The sequence below is a fragment of the Sus scrofa genome, chromosome 13 (genome assembly GCF_054392235.1).
Source record: "Sus scrofa isolate SSC_HxYL_T2T_F1_AM1 chromosome 13, Sscrofa_HxYL_maternal_Yorkshire_Landrace_v2.0, whole genome shotgun sequence".
In the NCBI taxonomy this organism is placed as follows: Eukaryota; Metazoa; Chordata; class Mammalia; order Artiodactyla; family Suidae; genus Sus; species Sus scrofa.
Window position 1 is genome coordinate 135,651,684 of NC_139395.1, and position 16,710 is coordinate 135,668,393.

General features: G+C 35.5%; 1 protein-coding gene and 1 long non-coding RNA gene across 9 annotated transcripts in view; both read right to left on the reverse strand.

The window, feature by feature from the left end:
• The window catches only part of LOC146397628 (uncharacterized), a 35,759-nt gene extending 27,890 nt beyond the window's left edge, over positions 1 to 7,869 (reverse strand). The window contains exon 1 of the long non-coding RNA XR_014824419.1: positions 7,734 to 7,869. This is a non-coding gene — a long non-coding RNA (uncharacterized LOC146397628). The remainder of the gene's footprint in view (positions 1 to 7,733) is intronic.
• Positions 7,870 to 13,187: 5,318 nt separating this feature from the next.
• Positions 13,188 to 16,710, reverse strand: part of DCUN1D1 (defective in cullin neddylation 1 domain containing 1) — a 69,124-nt gene continuing 65,601 nt past the window's right edge. For all 8 annotated transcript variants that reach the window (XM_084990429.1, XM_084990430.1, XM_003358695.5 and 5 more), the window contains one exon: positions 13,188 to 15,997. In XM_084990429.1, coding sequence (XP_084846555.1) covers positions 15,918 to 15,997 — 80 coding nt within the window. In that variant the 3' untranslated portion in view covers positions 13,188 to 15,917. The remainder of the gene's footprint in view (positions 15,998 to 16,710) is intronic.

The window sequence follows — 16,710 nt, forward strand, 5'->3', positions numbered from 1 at the left end:
CACCATTTAATTAGGAACCCTCCAAACTGAAACAGATGTAAATCTAACAAAATATTCATGCAATCTATATAAGGATCTAATAAATGAAATCAAAGAACTAAGTAAATGGAGAGATATTCCATGTTCATGGGTAGGAAGACTCAGTATTTTCAAGATGTCATTTCTTCCTAAATTGATATACACGTTCAATATAATCCCAAGAGTTCCCACTGTGGCACAGTGGGTTAATGATCTGGCTTGTCTCTGTGGAGGCTCCAGTTCAATCCCTTGCCTGGTGCAGTGGGTTAGGGATCCAGCACTGCTGCAGCTATAGTGTATGTCACAGCTCTGGCTTGGTTTCAGTCCCTGGACCAGCAACTTCCATGTGCCATGGGTGTGGCCATAAAAGAAAAAAACACAATCCCAGTTTAAATCCCACAAAGTGCACTATACAATGTGCAGAATGTACCAGCTATAGAATGTGTATTCTACAGTTGCTGAATATAATGTTCTATAATCACCAGTTATTTTCAAATCTATATTCGTGTGTGTGAGTGTGTGGTTTGGTTTTGGTCAATTCTATCAATTATTACATGGTAAAATCTCCAATTGTGGATTTGCCCATTTCTCTCTGTCATTATTTTTCTTCATAGATAAAGTTGTTATTAAATGCATATACATTTAGGATTATGTTTTGATGAAGTAATCCTTTTATCAATATGAAATGTCCCTTTTTACCTTATTTTAATATAGCCACACTATTTTGCTTATGCGTAATTGTTTACATGGTACATTTTTTTCTATCCTTTTAACTCATTGGTGTCTTTATATTTAAAACATGACTTGTATCAAGCATCTACTTAGGGTCTTGCTTTTTATCTATTCTAACAATCTATTTTAATTGGAGTGGTCAGCCCATTGAAGTTCAACATAATTTTTTAATTTTTAAAGTTTTATTGAAGTTGACTTGCAATGTGTGATAATTTCTGCCATACAATGAAGAGATTCAGTTACACACATCTATTCTTTTTCAGATTGCTTTCCCATATAGATTATCACAGAATACTGGGCAGCGTTCCCTGTTCTATACAGCAGGTCCCTGTTGGCCAGTCACTCCACACATCGCAGTGTACATATGCCAATCCCCAACCCCCAGTCCATCCCTTCCTCTCCACCAGTTCCCTTTAGTAACCTTGTTTTCAAAGTCTGTGAGTCTGGTGCTGTCCCAAAAATAAGTTTATTTGTATTCTTTTTGTAGAGTCCACATATAAGCGATATCATATGATATTTGTCTTTTACTGTAACTTTACTTAGCATGATAATCTCCAGGTCCATCCATGTGGGTTCAAATGGCTTTATTTCATTTTCTTTTATGGCTGAATAATATCCATTGAATATGTGTACCACAGCTTCTTTATCCATTCTTTTCTCAATGGATGTCTAGGTTGCTTCCATGTCTTAGCTACCATAAATAATGCTGGTTGCTTCCGTGTCTTGGCTATTGTAAACAGTGCCTGAACACTATTAACATTACATTCAGCAACTGTGGAATACACATTCTATAGCTGGCACATTCTACACATTCTATGAACACTGGGGAGCGTGTTTCCTTTTGAATTAATGGTTTTCTCCAGATAAATGCCCAGGTGTGGGATTTTTAGATCATATAGCAGTTCTGTTTTTAGATTTTTTAGTAAACTCCATGCTGTTTTCCACAGTGATTGTACCAATTTACTTTCTCACCAACAGAGTAGGAGGCATCCCTTTTCTCTGTACACTTTCCAGACTTTTTGATGATGGCCATTTTGGCTGGTGTAAGGCGGTACCTCATGGTTTTGATTTGTATTTCTCTAATAATTAGAGATGTTGAGCATATTTTTTTGGGGGGTGGGCATCTGTACGTCTTCCTTGGAGAAATGTCTATTCAGATCTTCTGCCTCTTTACTGGTTGGGTTGCTTATTTTTTGATATTGAGTTGTATGAGTTGTTTATCTTGGAGATTAACCCCTTGTCAGTCCCTTCATTTGCAAATATTTTCTCCCATTCTGTGGGTTGTCTTTTTATTTATGGTTTCCTTTGCTATGCAAAAATTTTTTAAAAGTTTTAAAAGTCTTAATTAGGTCCCATTTATTTTTGTTTTTACTTTTTATTACTCTAGGTGGTGGACCTGAAAAGACACTGCTATGGTTTATGTCAGAGAGTGTTTTATGTTTTCCTCTAAGAGTTTTATAGTGTCTGGTCTTATATTTATGTCTTTAATCCATTTTGAGTTTATTTTTGTATATGGTGTTAGTGTTCTAATTTCATTCTCTTACATGTAGCTGTCTAGTTTTCCCAGCACCACGTACTGAAGAGTCTTCCTTTTCTCCTTTGTATAGTCTTGCCTTGTTTGTCATAGATTAGTTGTCCATAGGTGCAAGGGTTTATTTCTATCCTGATCCACTGATCTCTATTTCTGCTTTTTTGTGCCAGTACCATATTCTTGATGAATGTAGTTTTGTAACATAGTCTGAAGTCAGGAAGCTTGATTCCTCCAGCTACATTTTTCTTTCTGAGGATTGCTTTGGCTCTTCGTGATCTTTTGTTTCCATAGAAATTTTGTTCATTCTGTGAAAAATGCCATTGGTAATCTGATAGGGATTGAATTGAATCTGCAGATTGCCTTGGGTAGTAGAGTCATTTTGACAACATTGATTCTTCCAATCTGAGACCATGTTTTATCTTCCCATCTGTTTGTGTCATCTTCAACTTCTTTCATCAGCATCTTATAATTCTCAGAGTACAGGTCTTTTGTCTCTTTGGGGAGGTATTCCTAGATATTTTATTCTTTTTGATGCAATGATAAATGGGATTGTTTCCCTAAGTTCAATATAATTATTGATGTATTTGTATTTAAACTTTCCATCTTGCTCTTTTCTATCCATTCCATATATTTGTGCTTTTCTTTTTCTTTCCTGTCTTCACTTATATTTATTATTTTTTGGCATTCAATCTCTTTTTGCTTTTTGGTTATACCTGTTTTCATTGGTAACCCTTAGGATTTATAATACATCATTCTTATATTGAACCAGTCTATATTTATTATACCACTTCATCAATAAGGATCTTACAACAGTAAAATTTCATTTACCGCCCCCCTTCCAATCTTTTGCATTATTGTCATGTGTTTCACTTTTACAGCTTATAAACCAACCAAACACTTTTTTGCGGGGAGAGGATTCCAAGGCATGTGGAAGTTCCTGGAGTAGGGATCAAATGTGCACCAAAGCAGTGACCCAAGCTACAGCAGTGATAATGCTGGGTATTTAACTGCAAGGACACCAGGGAACTCCTAAATACTTTTTGCTTTAAACAAATTAAAGAAATTAAAACTTTCAAAACTATTTTATATTTATCTAATGTTACCATTTCCAACATGCTTCAGTCTTTCCATACTTTTACTTTCTCAAAGACCAACAAATGTAAGTAAATTGTGATTTTTATAATTAAAACAAAATTTTTAGGGCCACACCTGTGGCATGTGGAAGTTCCCAGGCTAGGAGCTGAATTGGAGCCACAGCTGCCAGCCACAGCCACAGCAATGGGGGATCCAAGCTGTGTCCAAGACCTACACCAAAGTTCACAGCAACGGCGGATCCTTAACCCACTGACTGAGGCCAGGGATCGAAACTGCATCCTCATGGATGCAAGTCAGGTTTGTCACCACTGAGCCATGACTGGAACTCCTTTATAATATTTTAATATTTCTAATATTTTTAGTTTCTTGGTAGTAAAAATGGACAATTGTGGACTCACAATGCTGGCATAAGAGAGAGTGAGAATAGTTCTTTTGTGACATCACAAGTTAGGGATCTGGCATTATCACTGCAGAGGCAGAGGTTGTTCCTGTGGCACAAGCTCAATCCCTGGCCCCAGAACTTCCACATACCCCAGGTGTGGCCAAAAAAAAAAAGAATAATGGAATGAATTGGCCTCGACAAAGTGCCAACGCAAAGTGCATAATGCAAAATCTTTTATAACAACTTTAATATAAAAATATTTACAGAAATTATGGCATGTACTTTTTAGTGTCTAATGCCTGAGAATACACACAATTAAATTGAATTTAAAGACCCCTTGGACTAGACAAAGTACACCAGAGGTACAACTTGAGGTAGTACTACCCTGCAAGGGCATTTTAAAATATGTCTGCAATTTAGATTGTCACACTGGGTAGGCAGTATTTCATTTCCTGGGGTAAAATACACAGAACTGAGATCCAATGCAGGATTGTCTTACCTCAAAATGCTCATAGCACCCAGATGAGAGACAGTAAAAATATCTGGCTCTACTTTGGGGCATTATTTATTTTGACTTTTTTGAGAGAATATGAAACATTCCATTCATATCTAACTTTAACAGAATACCTGATTTTTCACCTCATTTCTAATCCAACTGTCTCCCACTATGATAAATTACACCATCATCCAATGAGACATTTTTCTTCCCCTCCCCATCAACATGCAATTCATCATTACATGAGTTGACCCCACCTTTAAAATATCTCTCTTTAATCAGTGTCACACTAGTTCAAACCAACATTACCTCAGTCTAGACAGCAACCTACTAACTCCCTGGGAACCATTCTGCACACAGCAGTCAGAGTCATTGCTTAAAAGCAAAACTCAAAAAATTTTACTTCTGTTTTTAAAATCTTCAAAGTTATCTAGTTACACTTAGAAATTCAGATTCTTTTGCTACCTCACAAAATCATATGTGATGTGTCTCCTGCCTGCCTCTCACCTCATGGTTCTCTGCTCCTCACCCACTGTGCTGCCACCTCTCTGCCTTCCCTTTTCTCAAACTTGCTTCAGGGACTTTAAACTAATGTTTCCTCTGCATAGAAGATCCTTTTCTGCTAGATTTTCATGTAGCTGGCTCGTTTTCTTTAGGACCTCTCACCCTGCTGAGCCAATTCAGCATCTTCAGAAGTAGAAGTAGTTACATTAAAAATGAGTAAACTGGGAGTTCTTGTTGTGGCTCAACATGTTAAGAACCTGCCATAGTGTCCCTTAGAATGTGGGGTCAATCCCTGGCCTCACTCAGTGGGTTAAAGATCTGGCATTGCTGCAAGCTGTGGTGTAGGTCGCAGATGTGGCTTGGAGCTGGTGTTGCCTTGGCTGTGGTGCAGACTGAAGCTGCAGCTCCAGTTTGACCTCTAGCCCAGGAACTTCCATATGCTGCAGGTGAGGCCTTAAAAAATAAAAAAAAATATAAATTTTTAAAAAATGTAAACTGGAGTTCCCTGGTGGCTCAGAGGTAGTTAAGGATCTGGCGTCACCCCTGCCATGTCTCGGGACACTGCTGTAGCACAGATTCGACCCCTGGCCTGGAAACTTCCATATGACACAGATGCAGCCAAAAAAAAAAAAAAAAAAAAAAAAAAAATTGTCAGCCAAAAAAAAATTGTTTTTTCATTTCTTTTTGTCTTTTTTGCCTTTTCTAGGGCCGCTTCCACAGCATATGGAGGTTCCCAGGCTAGGGGTCGAATCGGAGCTGTTGCTGCTGGCCTACGCCAGAGCCAGAGCAACATGGGATCTGAGCCGAGTCTGCAACCTACACCACCGCTCACAGCAACGCCGGATCCTTAACCCACTGAGCAAGGCCAGGGATTGAACCCGAAACCTCATGGTTCCCAGTCGGATTCATTAACCACTGCGCTACCACAGGAACTCGTTTTTTCACTTCTTTAATTAAAAAATTTTTAAAATAAGTAAACTAAAAATCTTACATATGCTAAAGTTGGTGAACCAGTGAGCTAAACTTTTCTCTGTGTCTGTTACTGATTTGTTAATGAATGTGGAAACAAAAAGCATTTGAGTATCCAATCCAATAACTTTTTTTCTTTTTTTTGCTTTTTAGCGCAGCACTTGCAGCATATGGAAGTTCCCAGGCTAGGGGCAGAATTGGAGCTGCAGGTGCCAGCCTATACCACAGCCACAGCAATGCAGGATCCAAGCCATGTCTGCAATCTACACCATAGCTCACAGACACGCTGGATCCTTAACCTACTGAGCAAGACCAGGGATCGTACCGCATCCTCATGGATACTAGTCTGGATTCGTTTCCATTGCACCACAAGGGGAACTCCAAATCCAATAATTGTTGTTTCCCTTAGAAAATTTTCACATTCAGTGCATGTTGTAGTTAGAAAATGCCATACTACTGCAACAAACACCCAACAACAATAAAGAGGCTTAAGGAGAAGAGGTGTAACATTCTATGACTACATTCTGTGGAGAGTTCCAGTAGGAATTATATAACATGACAAAGTGGGAGTTGTTTCTGGAAGAATGGTTCAACATACAAAAATCACTCTAATATACCACATTAACAGAATGAAGGACAAAAACTAAATGATCATCCTAATTCATGCAGAAAAACATTTGGTAAGACTCAATACCATTTCCTCATTCTCCCCACCTGCCAATCATCAAACTAGGAATAGAAGGAAACTACCTCAGCATAATAAAGGCCATATATGAAAAGCCCAAAGCTAACATTATACTCAGCGTTAAAAGATGCCAAGCTTTTCCTCTAAGATCAGGAATAAAGCAGGATGCCCATTCTTGCCACTTCTACTCAACATGGCGTTTGAAGTCCTAGGCAGAGCAATTAGCAAGGAAAAACAAAAACCATCTAAACTGGAAAGAAAGAAAATTATGTTTGCAAATATCTTTCATGATGAAAACCCTAAAGACTCTACACACACACACACACCTAAACCAAAACCTCTACTTCTAAAAAAAAGCAAAAGAAAAGGCAGAAGTTCCCATTGTGGCTTAGCAGTAACAAACCCGACTGGCATCCATGAGGAGGAGGGTTTCAATCCCTGGCCTTACTCAGTGGGCTAAAGGATCTGGTGTTGCTGTTAAGTCGAGGTGTAGAGCACAGACATGGCTCGGATCATGCATGGCTGTGGCTGTGGCTGTGGCTGCAGCTCCGATTGGACCCCTAGCCTGGGAGCTTCCCCATGTCACAGGAGCAGCCCTAAAAAAAAAAAAAAAAAAAAAAAAAAAAAAGGCAGAAACCTAAAGGGAGAAATAGACAGCAATACAATAAGAGTAGGGCCTTCATTATCCCACTTTTATCAATGGATAGATCATCCAGACAGAATACAAGGAAACACAGTACTTAATGACATTTGACAAGATACTTAATATCCAGAATATCAAAAGAATTCCTACAACATAAAAAGCAGTAACCCAATTCAAAAATGGGAAAAGGACTTGAATAGACATTTTCCTAAAGATGAATACAAATGACCAACAGGCAAATGAAAAGATGCTCAACACTCAATCAACATCACTAACCAGAGAAAAGCAATTCGGATCCATGAGATATTAACTCACATCCATTAGGATGGCTAGTATAAAAAAAGGGAAAGGCAGGGAGAGGAAAGGAAGGAAGGAGAGAAGGAATGGAGGGAGGGAGGAAATAAGTGTTGAAGATACGGAGAAATTGGAACCTTTATGTACTATTGGTAGGACTGTAAAATGGTGCAACTGCCATGGAAAACAGTATAGAATTTCCTCAAAAAATTTCAACTAGAACTGCCATAGGATCCAACAATCACACTTCTGGGTATACAGCCAAAAGAACTGAAAGCAGGGACTCAAAGAAATATTTGCACACACGTTCATAGCAGCACAATTCACAATAGTCAAATGTCCACTGACAGATAAACGGATAAAGAAAATGTGATGTATACTTACAACAGAGTATCATCCAGCCTTTAATAGGAATGAATTCCTGTCATATGCCACAATATGGATGAAGCTTGAGGACAATAATGTAAAAATAAGTGAAATAAGGCTTATCACAAAAAGACAAATATTGTGTGATTCCATTTATATTAAGTATTTAAAATAATTAAATCCACAAAGTAAAATGGAAGTTACCAGGGACTGGAGTGTATAAAAGTAGAAATGCTGAGTCATATGCTAAATCTATGCTTAACTTTTTGAGGAACAGCCAAACTGTGTTCCAAAGCTGTTACACCAATGTACAAGGGCTCCAATTCATCTACATGCTCTTCAACACTTTTCCTCTCTTACAGAAATAATCCTTGAGGGTGTGAGGTGATAGCTCACTGTGGTTTTGATTTGCATTTCCCTAATAACTAATGATGTTGAGCATTTTTCATGTGTTTATTAGCCATTTATATATTTCTTTTGGAGAAACGTCTATTCAAATCCTTTGCTCATTTGTAAACTGGGTTGTATTTTTATTATTAAGTTCTATGAGTTCTTTGTATATTCTGGATATAAGTCCCATCATATTTTTATGTTAAGGGAGTATCTGTTGATATAATTACTATGGATTTTTTATAACCACACTTCATTAACTTTCAAAATACTTCCAAGACAATGCATTTTTTTTTGATGAAGTACATCAAATGTCACCATAAAAATAAATTGCATAGAAATTTAAAAATTGGAAAAAAAAAATTGAAAGCAACCACTGCTGCATTTGCAAACAAATGCATTCCAAGTGTAGGAGAGGCAGGTTATGGGATCCATAGATTAAAAGAAATTTAGATATATACTCAACATATGGACTTTATTTAAAACCTCCCTTCAACTGGAAAAATAAATTATGAGGCAATTTAAAGAGCTGGCTGCAGAGTTAATAAATTGTTAACATTTAAGTATGATATAATATTGTGGTTATATTTTAAGAGTTATTATCTTTCAGACATACATACTGAAATATTTACAAATGAAACTATTTGCTAGCTGGGACTTGCTTCAAAATAAATCAGAGTTGGGAAGTTTCCTGGTGGCCTAATGGTTAAGGACTTGGCTGTCACTGCTGTGGCTCAGATTTGATCCTTGGCCGGGGAACTTCTGCATGCTGCTACAAAGGCAATAAATAAATTAAATACATACATACATACATAAAATCAGGATTGGGAATATGGGTGGCATACAAAAAATCACAATTAGCCATGACATGTGTTGAAGTAAGTTTGTTCTACTACTCTACTTTTTCATGTGTCTGAAATTTTCCATTAAACATAAAATAACCACTACTTTAATGTCCACTATGTATAAAAGCACAGGTGGCTGACAGCAACTAAACAATACCAACTAAAGTTATGCAAAATTAGTAAATTAATTCCTCAAAAGAGCTCTAGGAAAATTATTAAGAGACTGACATGTCTATACAATTATTTATGCAACATTTTAAGTATTACCACCAGTCACAGGCTAACTGGCTAACTATATAAATCATGGTACATACAACAGCACAAAATAACAGCCATTAGCATCATTCTTCACCTACACAGGTCATCTCCTCACCAGAATTCACCAAGGGACTAGAATTCCCATTGGAAAAGTAAAATAACTAACCTCATCAGTTACAGAAAATACTATTTTCAAGTAAGCTTATGTATATAGAAAGTAGTTTTACAGCAATCCCTAAGGCCACCTTATACTCACCCAAATCGGACATCTGGTAGACACATGAATTAATAAGACAGGTAGATATATATAACTTGCACACTTCAAATACATATCCACCAGAATGACAATAATAATAAAAGTAAAAATTATCCCCAAGGATAGAGAGAAATGGTAACCCTTATGCATTGTGTTAGGAATATTTTTAAACAGTATAGCAATTTTGGAAAACAGTTTGGCAGTTTAGAAAACGAAACAAAATTTCAAACAACCCAACATTTACACCCCTAGGAATTTACCTAAAAGAAATGAAAATATATGTCCTCACAATGACACATATGGGAATGTTCATAGCATTTTTATAGTAACAAAAAAGTGAAAACAGTCCAAATGTCCATCCATGGTTAATGAATAAACAAGATGTATTATGTCCATACATAATGGAATATGAAATATTAAATAATGGAATACTATTTAATAACTAAAAGAACTATAAATAGGTATATGCTATAACATGGATGTACCCCCAAAACATCATGCCAATGGCAAGAAGCCAAATACAGACTGCTTCAAGTTGTACAATTCTATTCAAGTGTAATTTCTAGAAAAGGAATATTTATAGAAACACATCTGTGTGGCTGCCTAGGGCTCAGGGTAGGACAAGGAACTGCAAAGGGGCATGAGGGGAACTTTTTGGGCTGATGGAAATTTTCTAAAACTGGATCATGATGGTTTCACAACTGTGTAAACTTAATAAAACCACTGAATTATACATTTATAATAGGTGGATTTTATGGTGTGTAAATTACCCATCAATGAAGCTGCTGTTGCTGAGTAGCATTACAACAAAGCCTTAGGAATGACTATTTTAAAACTCTGGCTTTCATTTCATATAATTTCAATACAATGAGTTCTAATGTACTCTCGGGATTAAGAACATTGAAAACTACCCATGCTATTTTCAAAGGATTCCAAGTACACACATCTCTAAACCTTACTCATAAAATACTGCTCTCTTAGTTATGTCATGTAACTATGTGACAATATTATTGTCTACAACTTACATTAGCATTTCTCCTTAGCCATCTTCTTTTCCCTTAAACTTATGCCCTACAGTATTCCTTCTTGTAAAAACCTCATTTGGTGGCCAAGACCCAATGTTTTCTTAAAATATTTCATAATCCAAAATAAAATTTTAATAGTTAAACATGCACCTAAATACATATACACATGCTAAGTATAAAATGAAATGAGAATAATTTCCTCATTAAACCACTCACATGCTGCCTCTGATGTTTCCAAACTTTTTACCATTTCACATCAAGCTTTGCTTTCACTATTTTGGTTCAAAATTCTTCTTTGCTTTAAACTTATTTGATAGATTCTTCTTTTCAAAGCAGTGCTACCTTCTAGAATCAGGCCTGCTTCAATTTCAGCCTGATTCCATTTCTTCCCATGCCACTGAAAAATCTTCCCAAGAGGTAATGTTCACTCTTAAGTCATTTTTTTTGGAGTTCCTGTTGTGGTGCGGTGGGTTAAGAATCCAACCACAGGAGTTCCCATCGTGTAGGTCACAGAGGTGGCTTGGATCTGGTGTTGCTGAGGCTGTGGTGTATAGGCTGGCAGCTGCAGCTCCGATTCGACCCTGGCCTGGGAACTTCCATATGTCACAGGTGTAGCCCTAAAAAGACCAAAAAAAAAAAATCCAACTACAGCAGCTCAGGTCACTGTAGAGGCATGAATTCAGTCCCTGACCAAGAAACTTCCACATGCTGTGGATGCAGACACAAAAAAATCATAATAAATTTTAAAAACAAATGTATTTTTTTAACCCAAACATGTTTCCCCAAACCAAATCTCAAACAAAACACCAATAACCTACAAGAGATAACGTAGAAAGCTTCCAACCTCATGACATATAGCACCCTCAAGGTATGGCTTAAAAATCAATGCTTTAAATTATAAGCTACACTGATTCCTTCATAGCACAAAACAAAAAAGGTAAGCCAAAAATACATAAGTAATTCATTCTTTTAAGAAAAACTAGGATATACTTTAAAAATTTACATTTTAGAAACTCAATTTTTAAAATGGATAATTATAAAATAATTCCCCAAATAATGTCTTTAAAATTCCATAAAGACATTACTTTTTAGGATCTCATCTACTACAAAGGCTGTGCACCTTTTATCATAATTTCCTAATTTATGCAGATTAAAAAACAACAATCACCACCAGGAGTTCCTACTGTGGTACAACAGGATTGGCAGCATCTCTGCAGCACTAGGACACAGGTTCAATCTCGGGCCCAGCACCCCAGCACAGTGGGTGGGTTAAGGATCTGGCATTGCTGCGGCAAATCTGATCTCTGGCCTGGGAATTCCATATGTCACAGGGCGACCAAAATAAAATAAAATTTTAAAAAATGACCAAAGAAAAGTCAAAAGTCACATTAACACAAAACACTGAGCCTAGAGGAATGTTGTCAAATGAGCTGGTCAGCAGGAAATGCCAATTACCCAACAGGCAGTAAAGAAAATAGATGGCAAGAATGCTCTGGTAAAAACCATTTATGTAACTGTATTATGAGTTAAAAAAAAAAAACAAAAAACAAAAAACCAGGACTATCTGCCTCCAGAATCAGGTACAAATCCAGCAAATGTTCAACCAAAATGGCGACAAACAGTAAAGTATAAACCTGGAAAAGGGGATCTATAGTAAAAGGAATTTTTAAACTTAGCAATTACAAAATATAAACCCCTTCCCCTTCAGAAATGAAAGGTTTCATGATATATAACTTTACCGCATTTCTATAAAATAGAAATTATTGCTATATGATTGTAAAAATGGAGGCAAGAATTCAGAAATATACTCATTTATAATCAATTAAATGATGAGCCATAATTTGAACCCTAATTATCACATTATATAGAAATCACAAATCAGGTATCGTGTCCTTAGTTATTAAGATATGTTAAATAGTTCACATTTTAAAAACATTTTATCATTACATTATCAAATTTGATAAAATCTTATCAAAACATCTATATATTCAATATAAATCATATTGTTAAAAGTATAAGGTAATATTTAAAGAAAACTGCTGTGGTGTCAAGTAAGTATTTTCTATTAAATATACACAATTTAACATTTAGAACACCATAAATTAATTCTTGCTAAAAGCTGATTCAGGTTTACAAAGGCACCACTTTCCTTCTTTTCCCCAAAAATTCTTTCATCAGGCTTAACTTTCTTCTGTCCTTCATACGTAAAAGTTATAGAAGGTTATAATACGTAGTCAATACGTTTTTAAAAATCTAAGCAAAGTGCATGTTAATTGGCTACAACTACGCAAACTTCTTGATTATCGTCAAATAAAAAATAGATGAACACTTCATTCACTTAAATCTTTCTGAGGAAAGAATATAGTATACCTTGCTTAAATAAGAATTCCCCAGTGAGAATATTATATAAAGGGTTCCCATGTTATTTTATTAAGTTTTCTTTCTCTCATTAAAACTTTTTGAAAGTCTAATGAACACATACCTACAATGCCATACTATACAACTACAGTACTGTTAATAAAGCAGCCCAGTATAACTGTAAACATTTTAAATGTAGTAAACAAGACTTGGCATGTTTTTTTCTCCCCAAAACTTGCCATTACAATGATCTTCCCATGAATAATTATCTTTCCTGGAAAAGTTTTCTGGTATATTTTAGTCTTTAAAAAATATTACACTGAAATAATATGTGAAAAGATTTAGTCATGGCAATTTCACTGAAGCTTTTATTGCCTCTGTTGGTAATATGACAGGGATGTAAGAAACACAATTGAACTTACAGAGATATGCAGATGATAAGTCATTAAAGATAATCTTGATCTCAAGTATTTTTATATGTGGGCACTTCTAATTTTATACACTTTTACTATTTAAAAAGCATTACATTTTAAAATGTGTACCTGTTTCGACATTTGGCAAAAAGGAAACTGTACCTGCGGTTCAATTTAAAACAAAGATTCACCATGGGGAGTTTATCAGAATGAAGACTGAAACACTAATGAATTAAAGCAATTCAAGTTGTCTGTATGTGTGTGTGCATGTATGTCTCTTTCAACCTGTCAATCTCTCACAGACACACACTCACACACACACAGCCATTATGCATAAGTTTTTTAGTACAAAATATTCCCTGTAACCATTTAGCCTCAGAATAATCACACCACATTAAATCAGTCTTCTCTTTTCAGCCCTAGTAATAGTACTGTTTAATTCTAAGACGCCATCATAGAGTGAACAACCTTAACTTTTATGCTACATAATTATATTCAAAGCTCTATGTATTTTCTGTTTATAATTACACAGTAATTATAAATGTTTAGTACCAAACTGATGACAAACACTATTTTGTTGAAAAGATCTTGCATTTAGAAGGAAGTCTGTAAAACCCAAGGCACTAGGCCACGAACCAGTATCAGACTTTTACGAAAAACAATTTATATTGGGGAAAAAAAGCTAATCGGATCTCATTTCAAAACACAGCATACTCAAATCAATCAATCAATCCAAAAACAATACCATAACTCAAAATTTTCAAGACAGGAAACAAAAAATAGTACACATATATATGTATATATATATCTTTTTAAAATTTTTCATAATTGAAGTTCCTCTTAATATTTACAAATATGAACTCAGGAATACTGAAAGCAGCAGGATTCTTCTTTTTACTTTTCTTTTTTTTAAATGACCAATTCCAGTAACCGGAATAGAAATTTTCAAAATTTTCTTCAGGTAGAATCATAGTCTTGAATTAAATTTATGATTAGAGTATTAACATCTATGGGGAAAGCTTTGTAGTCAATTTCAAAATCATGTACATAAAAAGTAGTTTTAACATATCATTGTTTCTTAAAATCATTTCCGCATCTACATTATAATGTACTCCTATTCTGAAGTATATTCCTTTGAAAATTTCAACATTAGATCTTAGAGAGTGCCTGGATACACCAAACAAAATCTATTCCTGCTAAAAACCAACCATCCAGTATCTGACGTTTCACATTTTTTAGCGTGCCTTACAGAAATGTTTAAGAAAGCAATAAATCCTTCTTCATATGTCAAGAACTGAATAGAAAAATGAGAATTTTCGGCATGAAAGCAGTTCATAGGTATTGTAATGAAACAAAAAAACATACAAGATACATTTCTGCTTTAATGTGAAAACTGAGCTCATCTGAGTGAAAAAAAAAAAACAGTAGAGGCTAAATAATTTACGAAAATAGAAGCCAGATTGGTATTTTGCATCAAGTGCATGCTTGCTTAAAAATCTTTGCTCCTGAAGTATTTGGCAACCACAGTGATTAGCAATTAAAGCAATTTCAACAAAATAAGAAGTCATCAAAAATGGACTACGTGTCTGAAAGAGCAGTACCTATATTATAATTGAACTTCATGGCTCATTACGACCATTATCAAAATTTAGTTCCTACTATTTTATAAATTAAGAGAATTTCATTTGTGTTCCATAGTATGCTGACAAAAAAACCGAAAAAAACCCAAAAATAAACCTTCATGCCTAAATTTAGAATACTGCATTATGTAGCAATCTAAAACGTTCAAAACAAATTAAATAGTTTAACTTACTTGACAGGCATATAAGCATTTCAAAATCATAATGAAATCCAATTATGTAGTGCATAATGTAGACAGGAGTAGAATCTAACATTATGCAGCCATTTTCTAAGTAAAAGCCCCTGTAAGACAACTATATATAAACATGGGTAAGATAAGTGCAGACTAGTTCTGTGGAACCTTTTGAAATCAAGGGTCTAAAAACACAACAACATTTTTGGGTAGGCCACCAAGTTATCCTAAAATTTTTTCACGTTGGTTATTTTGACATTTTTTTCATCAGATACTCTACTCACATTAATGATACATGTGATTTGCCAGGAAAAAAAAAAAAATCCCCCCAAACCAAAACACCATTCCAGATCCGGTACACTTAAATATATCACTCTCACTGGAAGTGCTATCAGCATAGTCTTTGCAACTAGCCCAAAGCATATATTTAAGAAGTTTTTATAAATTGTTTGTGACGTTCATATGTTTAATTTTTATGCCAAACTGTTTTCTGATGAAGACAGCATTGTGCTTTATGCAAGAATGGAAACCTCAAAATAATCACCATAAAGCTTCTAAGACTTATGGGAGAATAAACTAGGATGGTCCACAGATATAAGATGAAATCCACAATGTTGGAATAATAAATGTTTAGAGCGGCCCAGACTAGAAGACAAGCCCAAACCACCATTAGAAGAATGAAATACGATATGGTCCAAGATGTATCCTTAAAGTTTTGTCTCAACCCTCAGTCTGAATTGTGAGGATTGATCTTCAGTTCAGTCCAGCCAGCAGAAATTGACTGTGCAATTTTCCGTTGAATTTATTGTACAGACTATGTACATTCTAGAAAGTTCCTTTAGTGCTACACTGTTGTACTTTTTGTCCCAGCAATTTGAGGGCGTGCAAATTCCACAAAGTCATCAATAAGAACAGGCCATGCTCCTAGAGGGGGGTGGGGAATGGAAGAAAGGAAAGAAAGAAAAACAGAAATAAGGCTAATGGGTTTTTTGTTTTATTTTATTTGCTTTTTAGGGCCACACCCAAAGTATATGGAGGTTCTCAGGCTAGGGGTCTAATTGGAGCTATAGCAACTTAGGATCCAAGCTGTGCCTGCAACCTACGCCATAGCTTATGGCAATGCCAGATCCTTAACCCACTGAGGGAGGCCAGGGATCGAACATGCAACCTCATGGTTACTAGTCAGATTCGCTTCCACTGAGCCGCAACAGAACTCCAAGGCTAATGTTGTAATAGAATCCTTTTTTAAAAAAACTATCTCCCTCATAATTGTTAAGGATATCATAAGTACTCCCACTGACAGGACATCCAAATTTCTAGCCTTTTAAAGTTTCTACCTAAAATATTCCTTGCATTTTCTCTGCTATATTATTCCAACATTTAATCATTCTTTGAATTAAAAAAAAAAAACTCCCCTTGTAATTAATATTATGGTCTTCTGAAGGCTACTAAAGTAATAATCTGGTCATATCTGGCCTTGATATGATGACATGCTGCCAGTGCTAAAAAGCATAGTAGGTTGGAATTAACTTTTTTTTGGAATTTTGTGGCACCCTTGCAAAGGAAATTAAGAGCAAGGATCAAACTCTATCCTATTTCATGATAATAAATTACTAGAAGATTTAAAATTACATATA